General features: G+C 38.7%; 1 protein-coding gene across 3 annotated transcripts; it reads left to right on the forward strand.

Moving 5' to 3' along the window:
- The first annotated feature begins 4433 nt into the window (after window positions 1–4433).
- Window positions 4434–19117, forward strand: hmg20a (high mobility group 20A). 3 transcript variants are annotated; one of them, XM_038285198.1, is made up of 9 exons: window positions 4437–4722; window positions 7911–7978; window positions 8119–8328; window positions 11129–11261; window positions 12103–12140; window positions 14837–14912; window positions 15006–15221; window positions 18447–18579; window positions 18676–19117. In XM_038285198.1, the coding sequence occupies exons 2-9, from the start codon at window positions 7913–7915 to the stop codon at window positions 18677–18679; spliced, it is 876 nt and encodes a 291-aa protein (XP_038141126.1). In that variant the 5' UTR covers window positions 4437–4722; window positions 7911–7912; the 3' UTR covers window positions 18680–19117. The 3 variants fall into 3 exon arrangements, with proteins under 3 accessions (XP_038141127.1, XP_038141128.1, XP_038141126.1); XM_038285199.1 differs by lacking the exon at window positions 18676–19117 and having other exon boundaries at window positions 4434–4722; window positions 18447–18583; XM_038285200.1 differs by lacking the exon at window positions 7911–7978 and having other exon boundaries at window positions 4436–4722.
- Window positions 19118–19460: the final 343 nt, after the last annotated feature.

The raw sequence follows: 19460 nt of genomic DNA on the forward strand, positions 1-19460 counted from the left end.
TAAACCAGTGGCAGTAGCTGCTCTCTGAAACAGCAGAGGCTCAGTGGTGCTAAATAAAAACCAAATGTTATGTATTGCATTAATAAATGTTGAAACACATAAAACACATTACTACAACAAGTGAGAATAGCTATTGTGAAGCGCTCGGAAATATTAAACTCCAGACAAACTGACTAAATGATCACTTTAACCTCTTAACTCATGTGGAAAATCTCCTTGTTGTCTGGCTAATGTCAGTCAACAATTCTTAGGCATATTAACCAATCTGCATCTCGCAGCCAGCTTCATGACCAGCCTCTGCTCCATAGACCCCCTAAGATGTTTAGTTTATGTCCGAAAGTCCGCCCTAACCCCTAAATCCCTCAATCACTATATAGAGCGGGGACTATATAGTGGACTTTATAGTGAACTCAGTTAACTGACGGTTCGGACAGATGATCACTACTTTTCGCTCCCCGTAGGTCACGTAACTCTTCCTCCACCACACAGTGCCTGTGCCATCTTTGTTATTAGTCGCCACAGTAGGGTAGCGACAGCTGTAGGAGACAGAAGGCCGCTGTGACAGCAGATCCCATAATGCTTTTTGAGGAGAGTATTCCAGGATGTACGTATCTGCTCAGCTAGTGACCAGACCATAAGACAGAATCAAAGCAAGTAGGGAAAAAAATAAATAAAATCAAATAAAAAAATGCAGAAACAAAATAAGAATATAAAAATATAGTGGATTTTATAGTGAACTCAGTTAATTGACCGTTCAGACTTTTTGTTCCCCGGTAATCACGGGACTCCAACTCTCTGCATGGTGTCTGCACCATCTTTGTTATTTGTCGATGCTGTCAGGTAGCGACAGCCTATGGGTGCTTTGTGCATTCAAGGTGCATTGTGGGAAATTTTGAGTCCACTACTTTTTCATCCACTAGATACTTGGACACTAATTTAAAATAGCGTTACCACTATATAGTGCCCTATAGATTAGGACGGACATTTGGACACAGCCATGGAGGCTGACAGGCGGCATCCTGCTGCTCCAGAGCTGAGGGGAGATGGTGTCTTAGAACAGAATAACCAGCTGATTAATGTTCAACATACTCAAGAAATCAGGCGCATTTTAGTGCATATTTATTGCAGTTTAATCATGACATTTCTGAAGTTTGACAATGTCTATTTTACCAAAAATTTGACGTAATTTAAAGGGGACATTTAGCCTTTTTAGTATTCAATGATAAATCCCCACTGTTATAAATGCATTATGTAAATCACTTAATAAATGTCATCCTGACGATAATTATATGTAAAGTTCTGACTTGCAGTGCAGAATCAGCAACGCTCTACTGTTATCTCAACCTGTTTCTCCAGAGTGTTAATCTGCAGTGTAATGAAATGGAGGCTGGAAAAACATCAGGAATGGTTGAAAGTGATTTCTATTCATGGATTTAGATCATTCATGTCCCCAGCCACTGTTTGGATTACTTTCTAGATGTGCACCATTATCAGTTAACAACTGTCTGCCTCTGTTTGGTTAGTGACTTCATTAGCTAATCTACAAGAGGCAGCCTGATGTGGCCAACCTGTGTGTAATGAGCCTGGGAACCTCGTTGGATTAACTCGGGATAATTGGTATGAGATTGCAATGAAAGATTTAATTAGGATCCAGCTTCAGCTATCTTATTCCCACCTGACTCTTGATATGTGATGTGTTCATTTTAAATTCACATTTTAGCCTTTCTCTGAGCTCAGTGTGGAAAAAAAACAAACAAACTATGTTCTTACAGTAATCCAAAGATTGGCACTTTGCCTGATGAGCCGATTGTGATTTTGAGCCAGATTATTTTTTTGTTTGTTTTTTCCACTATGGTTATTGCTGCACAAAAATTGGTAGTTAACTGATTCCGGGTTGTACCAGTCAGGGCAGCCGAGGGGCCACTCCCTCTGGGGCCACAGCTGCCAATCAATTAACACAGAGAGAGGAGCAGACTATCAAGAAGAGAGACAAGAAAGGAAAAGGAGGCGATGGAAAAATAATGATTAAAAAGAGAAAAGCCCATCAGGCAGAGGCTGACAAATGTGTAAAATGCGCACAGATGTTTGCTGGTTGATGGTGGAGGCAGCCCTAATAAACAAGATTAGGGTTATTTCATTTTTGTTGTGCTTCTCATCTTTCAGTAGGCTGGTTGCATGTAGGTTTTTTAACAATTTCATTTTTATTAACTTAAACTACTGATAGTTATCTTACTGCTTCAGTAACTTCATTTTACTCATTCAATTTTTTAAAGTCAGTCTTGATTAAGTAGATTTTAATATTCCAGAGTTTATTGATTATGTGCACTATGCTGTGGTTTTTTATTCAGAGACAGCTAAAGCTCAATAGAGCAAAAATGTCCAGGAATACCCAAATGATTAGGCTGTTATTTATCATTAACCTTCTAAATTTGCAGATTGCAGATGTGATTTGGATTGAATCAATTTACCAGGAGCTGTGATGATATTCATTAACATAAAAGTTACAGGAAGTCTAAAGAAACTTTTATATATATATTGGTATTTTATACATGAAAGAACACCTGACAATGAAAGGAGAAGAGAAGCTGTGTGGAAAGTGCAAAGCTTAGGACCAAATAGGTAAGAAACAAACAGAATAGTGGCAGCTAAAACAGCAGCCGTTAAGCTGACAAAGAAAAACCTTACATTGAGAAGGTAATTTCACATTTATTATGGAAGTTATGTGATAAATGCTTCCAGAGGCACCCATACACATAATAGAATAGAATAGAATAGAATAGAATAGAATAGAATAGAATAGAATAGAATAGAATAGAATAGAATAGAATAGAATAGAATAGAAAATCCCTTTATTGCCCCACAATGGGGAAATTGTGGTGTTTAAAGAAGCAAAAGATTAGAAGTGGTCACACAATGTCCACCTTAGAAAAGGGTATAAAAAGAACAGATAAGAAAATAAAATAAATAGAATACTGTACTGTACTGTTTTGCAAAATAATAGTCTGTATCTGGAGAATAAATAATCAATAACAGCTGCTGACATTTTTACATTAATGGATATGTGAAACAGCAGCAACACCAGAGATGTGCAAAAACTGAAAGCTGCATGTTATTTAATTGACTAAGACAGAAAATGTGCAAAAATCAGCATGAATTTAACAACTTATTGTTGGGAACAGTATTGGTTATAGAGTCTTACAACTATTGGGAGGAAGGATCTGTGATAACGCTCCCTGGTGCATTTAGGGTGCAGCAGTTTGTCACTGAAGGAGCTCTCCAGTTCTGAAACTGCTTCATGGGTGGGGTGAGAGACATTATCCAACAGAGATTCTATTGTAATTAGAGTCCTTTTGCTTACCGCCTCCTGAACTGAGTCCAGGGAGCATCCAATATGCTTTACTACTTGGTTAATTTCACTATAGGAGAAGAACAACAGGTAGATGAGAGAGATTAGAGCAGGGAAAGAGAAGAAGAGGAGACAGAGGGAGCAGCAGACCGCCCATCAAGCAAAAGGATCTCAAAATCTGCCTTTTGGTTTAGGGCAGAGGTCTTCAACAGGGGGTCCGCATCCCCTAGGGGGTCAATGGAGGTAATTCATGGGGGTCGTGAAAGTTTTGGTTGATTTAGTAGATTTGGTAGACTGTTTTTTTATATACCTGCAATTTTTTCCACTAATTGAAATGTCTTTAAATACACATTAACATGAATTCAACACAATGTAGTAAACAGATACATGGAGGCAGAAAATGTCTTCCAGTCATCAATGCACACATTCAGCAACACACAGGAGCTCTTTCAAGCTGGGCACCGTTTCATTCACAACACCTGTCCCATCAACGGGGAATCAGAGTCAGAAATACTTTAATAATCCCAGGGAGAAATTACTTTCGTTACATTACTCCATCTGTAATAGAGTGACTATCGAGCCAGTTTGATATAACACAATTTCATACAATATATATAAAATTATGGGGTCCCTGCTCCATCTCGCCATCATTTTAGGGGGCCTTGGCCTGGAAAACGTTGAAGACCCCTAATTTAGGGAATAAGACTACTGGTCCTGAACATTTTGGAACTGCTCTAGTTCCCAAAAAGCTTTCAATGAATACTCTTCTTTAAAAAAAAAAAAAAAAAAAAAAAAAAGTTCCCTTTTGCTTTGGTTAGTGGATATTGGAGTCAGTAGCACTGAGAAAGTTTCAAAAATGTAGAAAATGTATGTAGAACAGCCTGAAACATATCCTGCCAGGGCAGAGGGCTCTCTGGATCCTCAGCAATCTGAAACCTCTGATCCTAGAATCTCTTCTGTGCATCAAACTCATACAAAGGTCACTGAAAACTGTTGCTGCGCTGCGTTAAAACGTAATGAACGCCAGGGGGCAGCAGAGAACCAGAGGTGGACAAAGCTTCTGGAAATACACCCTCGACGAAGAACGATCAGTCACAGAACTAGAAAATATAGAAAATAAACCAGAATTTAAAAGATAGTTTTTGTAACTATATATATATATTTTTAGGTTACATCACTAATATACGTTTCGTATCTAGTATCATTTTTACCAGTTTAAAATATCACCCATTTTTCAAATAATTTAGCTGAGATTAGCTGGATTATAGTAAGACATTAATCAACACCGTTTCTATCTCCTGTGGTTCTATGGTGTAGCTGCTGTATTGTTTTGGTTGATACGTCCCTGCTACAGCTTCGGATCACTTTTTACCAAGGTTAGTTCCCAACACTTTGGTATCACTATATCTATGAAAATAATGTCTTCTATGCATGTTAAACAGCTCTATAATAAGGAGCCAAAAACAACCCTTCCTGTACCCGTGTTTCGTCAGCAGCTTGCCAACTTAGCGCTCATGCTAGCTAGATGCTAAATTAGCCATTAGCTCCGCAGTTTGGTTTATTGTTACAGTTATATTTATTTCTGTAGTGTTAAATAGACAGTTTTTTATGACATGATATGGCTTAAGAAACATATAACGGAAAAAGTGGGACTCAGAAGTATTAAATTGTTAATAGCTGTTAATAGCTGTGTGACAGCGTTAGCATCCCTGCAGGAGGTGATGCTAGCTGCTAACATCTATCTGAAATCTAATCTCTTTATGTTTTATTGACATTCAAGTGTCTTTTTTGTGAATTTCGGAACGGGGAAAGTTAAATTTACACAATTTTTTTTTTTTTACCTTAATCTAAACATTACTTTTCGTCTGCGAGTCTATAGAGAAACAAGCCCAGCAAATTATTATAATAGCAGAGGTGAGGTATTTCTGTACAAACTTAGATAAGATGCATATCTGTGTTTTTATTGTATGAATTTCAACATTTGGTTGTTTTGGATTTTTGCTACCAAATGTCTTATCTCAAATATTTTATCAAATACACTAATTAAATATGTTGTAAGCAGCTAATTTTCCCACTTCTGTCTGTAAAAGTTACTATCCTGCTTTTAGATACATCCCTGCTCCAGAAAACCCTAATAAAATCAATGGCTTTTTGCTAAACCCGATGACAAAAAGGCACAATCATCTGATTTACAGTTTTAACAATTTTATTTCTTCTTTTTAAACTGGACACTAAACCAAATAAATTGTTGATAGTACTTTAAATGTGCACTGTTCAGGTTTTCAAGAGTGATTTGATCAGAAGCTACTATGATTTATTTTATTTTTGTGTGAAACATAAATGATTTTGTATGGGGAAACTAGTATCACGGAGCATTAAAATAATGTTTTTTGGTACTATACTGTCCTCTTTTAACATCCTTTTCACTAGTATCTACAGCCATTCTTCCTTTATTTATTTTTTGTTTTGTATTTTTATTAGAATCTTGCCACATGCATAAAAATGTGTTTATTTTACATTTCTGTTTTTTGCAATGACTTAGGAGCCACCCAATTATTATATTTATTATTAGATTATTATAACTGTAAGGTTTTTTGTATCTTGTGTGCCTCATGACTCACTAACTGAACTCTATGGTATCCCACAAATTGTTAGAGAAGAGTTTTAAGCCTATTTTTATAATACGTTAAACAAACAAAATAAGCTACTTATTATCAGTTTACACCTGGAAAACATTTTTAAATACTGTGGTTGTTGTTAAGACTTTAAATTATTTCTGTGAGCGACGTTAAAACGATAAACAGGTTCTTTGATTGTCAGTAAAACCTGGTTGCTTCTTACTCCTTATATTATGCTTTTGAATTGACAGTCTGACTATACTGCAGGAGTCATTTTTAGGATGCACACAAATCTTTGAAAATAATTCATATTTTAGCAGTTTTGATTGGTCACCCTACTGAGCAGTGTTAGTTCTGTATTGAAAGCAAACAGACCTTTGTTTTTTTGATAACATTGTGATTTTCCTCTAGCTGATGTTCGTCAACACTTCTGTTCTCAGTATTTCTGGTGGCCTTATTAAAAGCTTATTATAATAATGCTGCTTAGTTTCATTGGTTCAAATTAATGATTTTTAACCATTTCTAAACTCACCCCTCTGTCTCTGACCTGTTCTATTACAAAAATAAATTGACTACTGTAACACAGCCTACAGATTTTGTTGTTAAGAGTTTCTTGAAGTCTATTACTTCAATGCAGATAGTCTTTTTTGATATATGATAATATTATTTAATATTTGATCAATCAAATATTGATATAGGATGTTTACATCCCAAAACAACCATTCCAAGGGCAAAAAGGTGTGATAACAAACCCTGGTCTTTACTAATAAAATGTTGACTCACCTCCAAGCTGGCTCTGTTTGATGGTTCCTTCTAGGTTTTCCCCAGCAGAGGGCAGTGTTGCTCAGTTATCAGATGACCTGCAGGGAGTTCAATCCTGGTAGCAAACCTAGACTTAGACAAACTTTATTGTCATTTTGTATGCACAGAGTGAATACAAATCGAAATTTCAATGCATACAGCTTTTCAACAGCGAATGAGCAGCTTACAGCAGTGAAATTAACATTTCTATTCATAAAGTTTAGCACTGATAAGAAGAATAGGGTGCAAAATGCAGTAGAAACAGTTCTATTTAAAGGGATTTGAAAATTCCCCATGTAGTGCGAATATGATGTTTACAAGTGTGATGCAGAAACTTGATCTGTGGCTTGGTTAGAGGTTCAACAGTTCAACAGTCCCTTTAGCAATTATCCTTGTAGCAAAGCTCCGGCAGCCTTCAGCTGAAAACAAAGATGTTTTTCTGGTTAATTCCATCAGTCTCACTGAATTAAACCCATTTTTTTCTGAGATATAACATCTCTTAGTTGATACGGTTGTAAGACTTTATTTACTTCTTAGCTGCGTGGGGTTTCCCACCTGGTGTCAGGGCACACACAGGCTACTGTTGGTCTTACTAAGAAGTTTGGTGTGTTTTTTTATTGCTGCTAGGAGTTAATATAATGTCCCACAGGGAGCAGGCTTTTTATTTCTCTTTGAGTCGGAAAGTAAGATCCTGATTTCAACATCATCCTAGATTTCCTTTGCGACACCATCCCTGTTTAGATATGACTGCTTTAGCGTTTACAGTGAATGCGGTTTTCTTTTTCTTCACTTCTTCGTTAATGATTGATAGCAGCCAGACTTTTCTATTAGAGGAAACATGGTCAGCCAGAAGGTCGTTTTTGAGCCAAGACCGGGAGGAGTTTGGAGGAAAAGTAGCTCCAGCTGTAAAAGGAGCAGTCTATTTCCTGGCATTACTTTTCAGTGCTTCTATGTATTAGAAAAAGGCCCAGAGTCTCTCAATAGTCGACCCATTTTTAGGCAGCAGAGCGCGTCCCATTTGGTGGCTCCAATAAAGCCCCACCTTTTCAGGTCATTACATAAATACTTAATCAATCTCTAGATCTTAGGGTTTTTTTCCCCTCTATTCATATTCATTTCTTTTTCTCCCTCATGTTCATAAAAAGTGATGGATGAGCAGACGGGCTCTCCTGCAGCCAACACTGACAACAGCAGCCAGAGAAATGGCGATGAGGTAAGAGGTTAACAAATATCAAATGACGTATTTTTCACTTTTTCCAAAGGAAACTCCATGAAAGGTCCACCGGTGCAAATCACAGACAAGCTGCTACCTGCACCACCCAGTCACATCTCTTTTTATTGTTGTTTCTGCAGAAGCCTCGGCGTGGCAGCTGGACCAAAGGGAGGAAGAGAAAGAAGCCTATGAAGGACAGCAACGCACCTAAAGCTCCCCTGACGGGCTACGTTCGCTTCATGAACGACAGGCGGGAGCAGCTGCGGGCGGAGCGTCCAGACGTGCCCTTCCCAGAGATCACCAGGATGCTGGGCAATGAGTGGAGCAAGCTGCCCCCGGAGGAGAAGCAGGTCAGATGAGACGTTTCCAGCTCAGAGCTTACAAGTGTGAAGAGAAATGTCTGAGATGTGCTGTTTGTGTTGGCTCTCTTTTCCTGCTGCGGTGGTGCCCAGAGAGGGAGACGTAAACGAGCGCAGTGTGCTAACCGTTTAGACTGTCACAGAACACCATCAGAAACCAAAAAGCCTCATTTACACTACTGTTTTGAAACCATGTCGATAAAGGTCAGAGCATGGTTACCGAGATAACTGTTGAGTGTAAATGGAACGCAACTGAACTGGACCGTGCCAGACACAACCAAACACTACTAAATCTAGCACTAGTTCAACAGTAGGGCTCGGCTCTCCGATAACAAAGAGCGCATGAGTACACTGCGTCATCTCCTGTTTACAGTCAGCTGACTCATTTTGCTGGTTTTCTGGTGTGTCCAGCTTTGTAATTCACAGATCTCTTCACCTGTTCACAACACAGACTGCTTCTCAGCCTATTAACAATAAATGGCATCAAAAGAGAGTGGTGTGACCTGGGATGATGCAGAGGCCACGGCTCCCATTGAATTTGGGCTGAGGACGCTATCAAGGCACATAGATTTTTCTTTGCGTAATTCCCGTCTTTTAGAACTGTAGTATCCTGGACAGCTGATAGGAGGCGAGGAACCGTGCTGCTGTGATGTGAAAATGGTCGTAAGAACCAAGCTGGGCACAGATAACTGATCCATGCTCGGTCCGTCCTCGACACAGATCGGTCTCATGGGGTAGTGTAAATGTGGCAAAAGAGATTATTATTATTATTAGCAGAAGGAAATCCTTTCTTCACAAAACCTTATTTCTCTCCCTTCCAGGTTAACGCAGTTTGACACATTGCAGGTAATAGAGCAGAGGTCTGTAAGCTGCGGCTCGAGTCATGAGGGGCTATTTGGACCTCCTGCAATGGCTAAAATAACAGAGGCCAGTTTTAGAGGCTTCAACCATTTTTGAAAGTGGAATGAAATTTTATTTTCACAACAAAATAAAATGACAAAAGAACAATTATATTTGTGTGTTTAGTTTTAAATAATCTTCCACAAATAAACATCCAGAAAATCAATGTTTCCTGTTTATGGAAAAGATGCTTTTCTTCATTCTAAAACCCAAAAATACTAATTCAATTTTGGTTCTGGTACCAAAACACAGTTCGTTTAAGAGATATTTCACAGAAATGGGCTGTCTTTTATCAAAATGTCCTGTTATCTCTAATGTGCTTTTATTCAGCTACGTTCAGGGTTTTTGGATTTTGAAGGTTGCAAAAGCTGCTTTAGAGCTTCCCACGTGGTTCCCATCTGTTTTATAAAAACCTGCATAAAACGTCTACAACACAGGAAGGAATGAAGTTAAGTATATATATGCATTTCATCACCGTTGATTTCCAGTTGTGTTGCAGTCTTAACTTTGGCTAGGTCGTTCCAGCATTTTCTCCAGCAGTCCCTGTTCTGTTGGACGGTGAACCACCAACCTGTTGAGTTGCCTGCAAAGGCTCGCCTCACTTTTAGCTGCATTAAACTTCTCATTGGCACTGAGACGCATCTGCATCTCTTATAAAGTTTATAAAGTTTAATCTGATCAGCCTGTGTGGAAGGTACAGGCCGTTCGGCTAAGATGATACAGTTTGATGCAGGCCTGGGCGAAAAATCGATGCAATGAATTTAAATTTTTTGTTGCAGGTGTTTTTAAAAAAGAAAAAAAAGAAAATACTTTTTTCTTGTATAACGCCACAATTTTGGCTCCCCAGGGCTTCCATAGCTGGAGTATTACTCCCACAGTGCAGTTCGGCAAGTAACATCATGGCTACCCATCCGAATGGAAGTTAGTTAGTCCTGAAAAAAGGAATAGAATCATCCAGCGTTTGGAACTGGTTTGGAAACCCTAAGAAACCGCACGCTGCCACATTTACCTAAAGACAGTCGCAGTTAAAGGAAGCAGCATCACAAACCTTTTTCAGCCTTTTAAACAGAGACATTCAGAGGAATATGATAAATGCCAGTCTCTCTGAGACGAACAAACCAACAAACCTCAGCTAGAAGCCTAGGCTGGAAGGTGATGAAAACAAACGTACCAAACATCAACCAGAAATGCTTGTGGAAGCTGGGGTCATTAGCAAAACTGTTAGCATTAGCTATAAGGATGGGACTTTTCTGATGGTTAAAAAAAAAGATTTTATGTGGCAATTTTCTCATCTTGGAATTTCTTCATTACAATTATGCTGAATTTGTTTTATCTGAGGACCCTTACGGACAAATGGAATATAAACAATCTAAGATTCAAAAGTCGAAGCTTTATTTTAAAAAATGTTGATTTAATACGCTGCTATATCTTCATTAATTGTTCTCATGGTGTCCACAAAAAAAAAAAAACTTAGTTTTTGAGTTGTACAGAATCTATGATTTCTAAGGGAGTATAACAGATCTTTAATGTTAATAGTTTAACTGGTGTTTGTAGTGTAAATATGCACAACGGATGGCAGGGGATCATGTGGAGGTTTAGAGGTTGGGGGGAAAATCGGAAAAGAATCGTATTTCTAATTAGAAATAAATAAATCAGAGATTTTATTTTAGGCCATATCGCCCAGCCATAGTTGAATGAATTTCTTTATAAATGATGTTGAAGTTAAGGTCTCTGTTGAGGGAAATGAAGAATATGGATAACCAACAGTGGAGAGTTCAGAGTTTTATCTTCCAAAGGAAATCTTGATGAGCAATAATTAACCCCTATCTCAATTTGGCCAAATCTCATTTTCCTCCTCTCTCACCTTTAAGTCTTCTCTCTCTCTCTGCAGCGATATTTGGATGAAGCGGAGCGAGATAAGGAGCGCTACATGCGAGAGCTGGAGAAGTACCAGAAAACGGAGGCCTACAAACATTTCACCAGGAAGGTCCAGGAGAAGCAGAAGGGCAAGAGGCACAGGGGAGGTGAGATGTGGTCAGGAAGGACGCCAGGCTGCGAGAAGACTTTCCCTTTTTGGGACGTCCTGGTAGAAACGTGTCCGAGTGAGAAACTTCCTGTGTCTGTAGACGTTTGGAGGAACCAGTCATTGTTTGCCGAGCTGCCCTGTCCAGACAGGATGACTCACATGAACTTGAATTTGTAATAAGAGTGAGTGATGGAGGGAGCAGCCAGAAATGGGTGGGTTCATCTTTTACTGGACCTCAATCAATCATTTAACCAAGACACTGAAATGAAATCACTGAGTCATCAGCTGGGGCTTTGGCACTCATGAATTACTTTCTACACACCTAGATAGTGTGTTTGGTTAAAAGATCAGAACAGATGGAAGGTTGAAATAAGGGAAATATGAACACTGCAGCTGTTTTCCTGTCTGGACTGATTGGTTTTGGTTTCCTGAAAACATTGTCGCTCTTCAAACTAAAGCAGAAACTTTATTAAAACCAACATAGTTTACGTCTTGAATAATAGCTACACGTCATATTAATCAGCTGTCAAATGACTCCACTGAAACACTCCATTATTTGGCCATATTCTGCGTCTGCTCATTATTTTGAAACTTTATGTTCCCATAAAGTGGATAAAACCTCTGCCCGTGAAAGAATAATAAAATAAAAACAAGGTGGGACCGTTCCAAGGAGGCTGAAGTTTTTCCTCATTTGAGCTGATTGATAGAACAATTGGACGTTTTTATCGACTCTTGTATTTTTGTTCAACTTGTTCATTATGAGCTGATGACAGGCTGCACCCCAGAAAGTCTGACTCATTTCTGATGTCCTCTTCCTTTATTCTTTCCTTCCTCTCCAGATGTTGGGCACCAAGTCGCCAGTGAGGCTCTTCATGAGGTCAGTGAGTCTTTCCTGCCCGCTGGTAACACTTGAAATTGCCTTTTATAAGTGGTGACTATCACGTTTCATTAGGGAAAGAGCCCCTCTTGTAGTTCACTTAAGGATCTGATATGTTACACAAACCTATTAGGTCATGGAAGAGAAATGGTTTTATTCAGAGGGTTTGACATGTTTAGCTGCAAAGTTGAAAGATTTGCGTGAAAATGATTCAACTACATGCGACCCTCCCTGCAGCTTCACGGATGCAGAAAATCCAGTTTTCCTTTCTGCCTTTCCCCTCTATTGTTTTAGGCCTTACTTTCCCAAAAAGGAAGAAGGCTGTTTGCTTTCCAAAAGTGTCAATGAAACAAGTGGAAGTGTGTCGCTGTAGCAGTTTTCATCCTCAGCACAGACATCCACAGCTATAGAAAAGGGGCGGAGACTAGATCAGCCAATGCAGATGCTGTGGTATGTTTATGATTTTCTTCATAAGTCAGTTTCAGTCTTTGGGCTGATGAGTCTATGACTGCCAAATGAGAAGGCCTTTATTGTTCTCCTTTAGAACTAGACTAAGACATGCTTGGTGTTTGTCTGCTGTAGATAAATACATCATGGCAACTTTATGCATTAAGTTGCAGAAACAGGTTTTAGCTAAAGCTGAGAAACACCATGATTCAGTTAAGGGGAAGTAGATCATGTGGTCCTTGTGAATGGATAGAGGAGGTTTACAGCACTTGGAAAATTGGAAGTGATTAGGAAACTTAAAGGTATAGTGGAGGATGATCTTTTTCTGGGTGGATCATCAAAATAAGTGGTCCTCCAAATTGTCAATCATTGTGGTTATATCTTTACATAAGGCCGTCCTACGTGCTTGTCCCCATTTTCACTTACCGGCGGTGAGTCTGATATATTGGAAAAAATGTGAATCTTTTTTTGGAAAGTAAGCTTGTATGAGCGATGCAAACAGCAACTTTTAAACAGAGCGTGCACGAGGAGAAATGGTCTCGTGCACGCTTTTGCATGGGTTTAATGCACGTTCCCTCTATTAAACCCTCGGGTACGGGGTTGTGCATGTGCATTTGTTTTAAAAAATTTGCAAAAATCCTCCACTATAAATTTAAAGGTCTTATTTATTCAAAGCTGACTAAGTTTATTGATTTATAGGTTTCTACTTATCTCTAATCTGATGCACTAAACCCTTTTTGTATTTTCAGATATATGTATTTATTCTAATTATATGACCTTTTACTAAAAAAGATTTTTTTTTCAATAAAAATAAGTAGATTTTTATCCTTTAAATGTTAAAACCACTGTTTGCTTAAAGCTCAATAGTTGGAATAGTAGTTACAAATAGTTACAAAATAATTGGGATTTTAGAATTAAGCAAAATAAATCATGACTCATTAATCTCTGATTTGGGTTTAAAGGTCTAAATATTGTAAAAGTGCGATGAAATGTGTTTTTAGTGACTGAGGAGGAGGAAATCAAGAGTGAAAGATTGTTTTCCTGATTTTAATTTTTTCTTATATTAAAGCTGTCCTGAAAAAAAAAAAAAAAGCTGCAACCCTTAACTGAAGTAAATCTATTCAGTGAGGAGAAACGTCACCATAAGAGCCGATTATACCAAAGTCACCAGTGTCTCAATAACTGTAATTTCACAGCCCTTCATTGAGCATGGTGGAGGATAAGTGATGCTGTGGGAGCCTTGTTACGGTGCAAAGCAATGTGAGCTCTGCCAGGAAACCTGTAAAAAGTAAAGCTGAGAAAACCCGACTCTGGATTATCTCTACAGGAGGAACTAATGTTTCTCTTTTTGCAAAAATTGACTGAACACTTGAAGCTGAGCAGCAGCTCCTCCAACCAGAACCTGAGCTTCTTTCTGGTCCCACTGAGGAGAATCCCTTAATGACATTTCGGACTTTGTCACATCTGGGGTGTCAGAGATCATTTGGGGTTAAACCTTTTGAGAAAAAAACAGGGGAGGGGGGAAAAAAAATACATGTTAAATGAAAGAAGCAGAAGGTTAATGCATGTCTATAATAATGAATTGGTTTATTTGATCAATTCTATTTTTGTGTTATCTTTGTATGTTTTGTGGTATTTTCTCCCTGGAGAAGCTGGAAGTGCTGTTGGCCCTTCAGCTCTAAACATTTACTGCTCATTGTTGCATGACTGAAGCAGGGTTAATCCTCTTTACAGCCGCGTTTATGATCCGAACGCTTAGCTTCTACTTACTTTGCAATTCATTTTTATTAAGTTCTGTCTGTAATTAAGAGGCTTTCTCTGTAGTTCTCTCAGAACCTGGTGGAGGGTTGCAGCCAAGGTGACTTAACTGGAAGGAGCGCTGCTGTGGGAAAAAGGCGCCGCTCTCCTTCCCCTTAGATTAGCAGAAGCTGGGGATTCAGCATGGATGTCATTATGTTGGGAAATGAAGAACGATGGAGCTTTGCTGCAGTCAGAGCTCCATTGTGTCATGTGTCTCTATTTCGACGGCTGTTTTTAGTGCAGATTTATTGCCAAGCTTCCATATCTGAGATGCACCAATGATGAAATTACTTCCATCCCCGCATTTCATGAAACTGGATTTCTGTATATGTCTCTTGGCCAGATATAAAATCAATTACCAGCCCACACAGGACCTAGTAAGATAAATGACAGTCTGTTACAGCGTTTGGCTAATCCCCCCCTTTTCCCATGTCTCTGCCTGCAAACAGAAAGACGCAGAGGGAAAGGACAGGACTGTGTTTGACATACCAATCTTCACAGAAGAGTTTCTCAACCACAGCAAAGGTGAGAAGGCTGAACCTCATGAGACTCTCTAATCAGAATAAGAGAGCAGAACGCCAACCTCTCTGTTGTTTGAACGCCGTTTTTCCCCTTTAGCACGAGAAGCTGAGATGCGCCAGCTGCGCAAGACCAACATGGAGTACGAGGAGCGCAACGCAGCCTTGCAGAAGCACGTGGAGAGCATGCGAGGGGCGGTGGAGCGGCTGGAGGGCGACGTGATGCAAGAGAGAGAACGCAACGGGCTCCTGCACCAGCACCTGGAGACTCTGCGCCAGGCGCTCACCTCCAGCTTCTCATCGGTTCCTCTGCCAGGTGGGACTTTAAGCACCCTGCAGAGTTTATGACCTTTTCTCATTTTGTCTGTGTATTTTATCAGAATCATTTATAAGGGTCCCATGAAATCCATTTAGTTTTTTCCACAAGTTCCGTTTAGTTTTTTCCCCAAATTCCACTTTTTCCCTTTTTAACATTATTTTTAACATTACTAACAAATATATTGAAATAGTATAAGACATGCTAAGACATTCACATTCAAAAACAATATCTTAAATAACTTCTTTCATTGTGGTGTGCTAAAATTATTTACCAGCAATGTTCAGAACGCTGTAATCTCGAGCATCGGTTGTTTTGTCGACCACAGCATATTATTTTTTCCTTGCAATTTCTTCTGGACAGCCTCCATATGCTGATCAAACACCCGGGTAAGGTGGTTCTAATGGATGCTGCAAACGTCTCCTCGTAGCACACCCCCTTGCTTGCAGTGCTTTATCAAAAATGGATTAATCTTTCACATTTTTTCTAAAGGAATGTCTGATTCCGCATATATGTCAACAAAATCTTCAATAAACTCACGCCTCGCTTCCACTGACGTATTTGAATCTGCAACCGTATGCGGCTCACGCATGTGGCGTGGGTGCCACAGTTGTACTTACGCTTCCAATCGACCTGTGATGAAAAGAATTGCAGAAAAGTTGCTCTCCAGATTCATAACACTAGACATAACATAACAATTGGTGTTAAGTTTAACATTTTTTAACTTTCTGGATGACTTTGGTGTTTCTGCATGACTCTTTGACATGGCTGACCTATTTTTTTTGTCGTTTTAGAAACAAAACCCTGCCCTGCTTAACTATATATGCGAACAGGCAGAGGACAAAAGACCTTAGTTCTTTCCCAAAACAGTGAATTCCTTGTTTTTTTTTAACACATTCTATGTTATTTGCTAAATTCTACGATTCTTGCTGCGTTTTCTGCTTCATGGAACTCATAGGGGACTAATTTACTTCCGAAAGTCTCCCTGTGTGTCATTTATTGTGGAAGCAGTCTCTCAGTTAAGGCCTCAGGGGTTTGTTAATAAACAAAAGGCAACAAATGACATCATGAACCCCAGAAAACACACCACACTGGAAAGAAATCTAGATAAGTCCATTTTTCTTAAAATAAGTGCATTTTTTTCTGGAATTGAGGAGGTAACTGAGACACTTTTCCAATGGAACAAGACAATTTACATTTAAAATAAGAAGAAAACCATTTTATTGTCCTATTTAATGTGTATATTATTTAATGACTTTATTTTAAGAGTAAAAATCATCATTCCATTGGCAAGTAAGGCGAATGGAGAATACTTATTTCTAGATTGTTTTTGTAGTGCAGAGATGTCAGACAAAGTCAAAGGAGGAATTTCAGTTAGCAGGATGTTATTAAACAGGAAGTCAGACGTTTTTCAAATAGATTAATAAGAAATTGAGTGAAGTTATCCTAAATCCATGAAGGGGATTCAGAACTGCTTGGAAAAGAGTCTCAATGCCAGAAAAACTTTGCCCCTCAGAAGCGTAGCGCCGCACGTCACACTGAAGCAAGTGACCTGAAAATAGAACATGATGGCTGTATCAGGCTGACCATGTTTCCTGTCTGTAGAGACAGGAAATGTCATCCTTGGAACCATGGATCAGAGTATAAAAAACAAAAAGCTGTTAGAAGCTGAAGCAGAGGTTCACCTTCCAGCAGGTGAACATTCCTAAACATGGAGGCTGAGAGACACAATGCTGCAAAGTCTAAAGAAATGCAGCTTTTTTCTGCACTCACCCATTTCAGTGGAAATAGGTAAAAGTTGATTTCTATTTTCATTGTGTTGGTTTGTCTCTCTGAACCCAACAAGAAGAGTTTGATTCTAACATTGCAAAATGGTAAAAAAAAAAGGAACAGAAACTGTTTGGCAAAGCACTAGATCGCCTAATATCCTGGACTCATCCTCTTATCATGTATAATGGGATCTGTGATGGTGATATTCTAAACAGACAGGGTCCAGACTAACTCTGCATTTATTTCACTTTTTTCATGTTAATATCTTTTTCTCCACACATTTTTAGACTTCTCCCACAGAAACAGCGCAGCAAACTCAGCAAACACCAGAAATAGATGTAATTATTGCATCAGAGCTCCATAATGAAAGATGATTACAGAACAGGAATGTTAGACTCTGTGTCGAAGAGCTGTTCAATTAAAGTAGGTCAAGCAAAACCTGCAAGCTTCTGACCTTCCAAAGAAAAAAGGTTTCACTTTTGCTCTCCACTCTGATAGTGGCCTTTTAATAGGTTAAATACATTTACAGCAGTTTATAATTACAGGTTTATGACTCAGGTGTTTTACTTCAATGTTTGGCTTCTTCCTGAAGAAAGCTCTATAAATCTGAAGAGTTTATTCCTAATGTTCTCCTTTCAAAACAGACACACTGGTTGATTTGAAGTCCTGAAAGCACAATAATTAAGAGCACAAAAGATCCAACTAAAGATTTTCTGAGAGCCATCAAATGAGACAGAATGAAGCTGGATCCTCTGCTTTCAGAAAGACTAAAGGAGGGTCTCTGGGTTTACTGGCCTCCATAATGCCCTCTATGGAGCCTGGTTGTGGCAGCATCATGCTGTGAGGATCTAGTCCTGGAGGGAAGACTGTGTGAGGGTTCAAAGACAAGGAACCTAAACATGAACCAGATCTAGAATATGATAGCAAACTAAATAATACAGAGAAAATAAAAAGCAACAGTGAGAGAATGAGGGAAATTATTCACCTTTCTTATAAGGCCAGCATGCCAAACCCTTTTCTGTTTGGATCCGCAATGGTTTACACATCAACTTTTTATAATTTTTTATAGTTCAGCAGGCAAAGCTAAACTTCTTTTGTGTTAATATTAGAAGCTTTAAATTGAAGCAGAGTTGTACTTATTTTGAAATGATAAATGGAAAAAAATTCTGTTTCTAGATGGGAAAAAACGGACAAACACCTAGAAAGACTTGCGGACAAATCTGGTTTTACATAGTATAAATACTTTCCACGCTTTCTAGATTTTGATTTGAAGTGTTTATCAATCTTTTATCTATTTTCTGTTTACAAACTCAGTAACATATAAAAAGAGGTATTTTAAAAAGATCAGTCGTAAGAAGGTTCAGTGGGCGGGAATCGGTTTGTGATTTAAGTTAGAAAATGGAGGCGGATGAAGAACTGTAAGAAACGCTGAGGGTCCATGCTTTTTGCCTCTAGGCAGCGGAGAAACCCCCACCCTTGACAGCATTGACTTCTACATGAAGAAGCTCCACAGCATCATCGTTAGTAACCCCCAGGAGCATGAGAGCCTCATCAGCACAGTGAGGGATGTGGTGAGCCGTCTGGACAGGTAGGAACGGTTTCCTCTCCAGGGTTGGTATAAAAAGGATTCCACTTCGTCTTTTTTTTAATTCACCGTGAATTCTTTTTTATTACTTTTTAACAGATAATTTGGATCAAGCTCATCCGGTTTGATGAATCGGGATTTTCTGCACAGCTTCCTGTTTTCAGCTCTTTTCTCCAACTCATCGCCCTGGTTGGGTTAAAAATGTCCAGAACTCTGATCATATCGGTGAATGTGACCTTTGTTCTTTTATTTATTTATTGTTTCTAACGGTTTACACCTTTCTGTAGCGATCTTTTAAGCTGGATATGAAAGTTTCCCCTGTTCCATTCTCAACGTTCATTCCACAACAGACCCGTTATCGCCGTCATACATGCTGTGTTTGTGTTAAATCATAACCAAGAAATATTGTTGACATGTCTGTTAAACACTTATGATCTGTTGAAAAAGAAAAAAAAAAGGACAACTTGTGCCATTGTTTGTTTTCCAGTTGTGGAAATTCTTTGTATTTTCAATAAAAATGTTTTCATTGTCTGCATTTTAACATTGTTTAGAGAGCCTCACATTAATTAAGAAACAAATATTCAGTAGCAGATACACAGGTTAGCATTGGGCTAGGTTTCTCAGTAGCAGCCATATATATATATGTTTGGGGACATAAATTCAATAAAACCCTAAACTTAACTCAGGAAGTTTTCTGTTGCTGGAGGCAAGGAAATAACATATTCCACAGTTTTGTTTTTTTGTTGTTAATTTTGACATTTAGCTCAAGCATTACAGTTCTTTATATTATGTTATTTTCCTGATTGATAGTTTCCTTTAGAAACAGTACAAAAGCAGTCTGAGAAAATGTCTTTTTTTTTCTAGTTTTTGATTTTGTTTTGTAT

Source organism: Cyprinodon tularosa, unplaced genomic scaffold, assembly GCF_016077235.1.
Source record: "Cyprinodon tularosa strain WSP-4 unplaced genomic scaffold, ASM1607723v1 ctg208, whole genome shotgun sequence".
Lineage (NCBI taxonomy): Eukaryota > Metazoa > Chordata > Actinopteri > Cyprinodontiformes > Cyprinodontidae > Cyprinodon > Cyprinodon tularosa.

Excerpts from the sequence above, each read along its gene's own strand:
- hmg20a (XM_038285199.1), top strand. The coding sequence starts at position 7,913 with ATGGATGAGCAGACGGGCTCTCCTGCAGCCAACACTGACAACAGCAGC. Across the intron at positions 7,979-8,118 it reads GCCAGAGAAATGGCGATGAG|AAGCCTCGGCGTGGCAGCTG; the intron begins GTAAGAGGTTAA and ends TTGTTTCTGCAG. Across the intron at positions 14,913-15,005 it reads GTTTCTCAACCACAGCAAAG|CACGAGAAGCTGAGATGCGC; the intron begins GTGAGAAGGCTG and ends TTTCCCCTTTAG.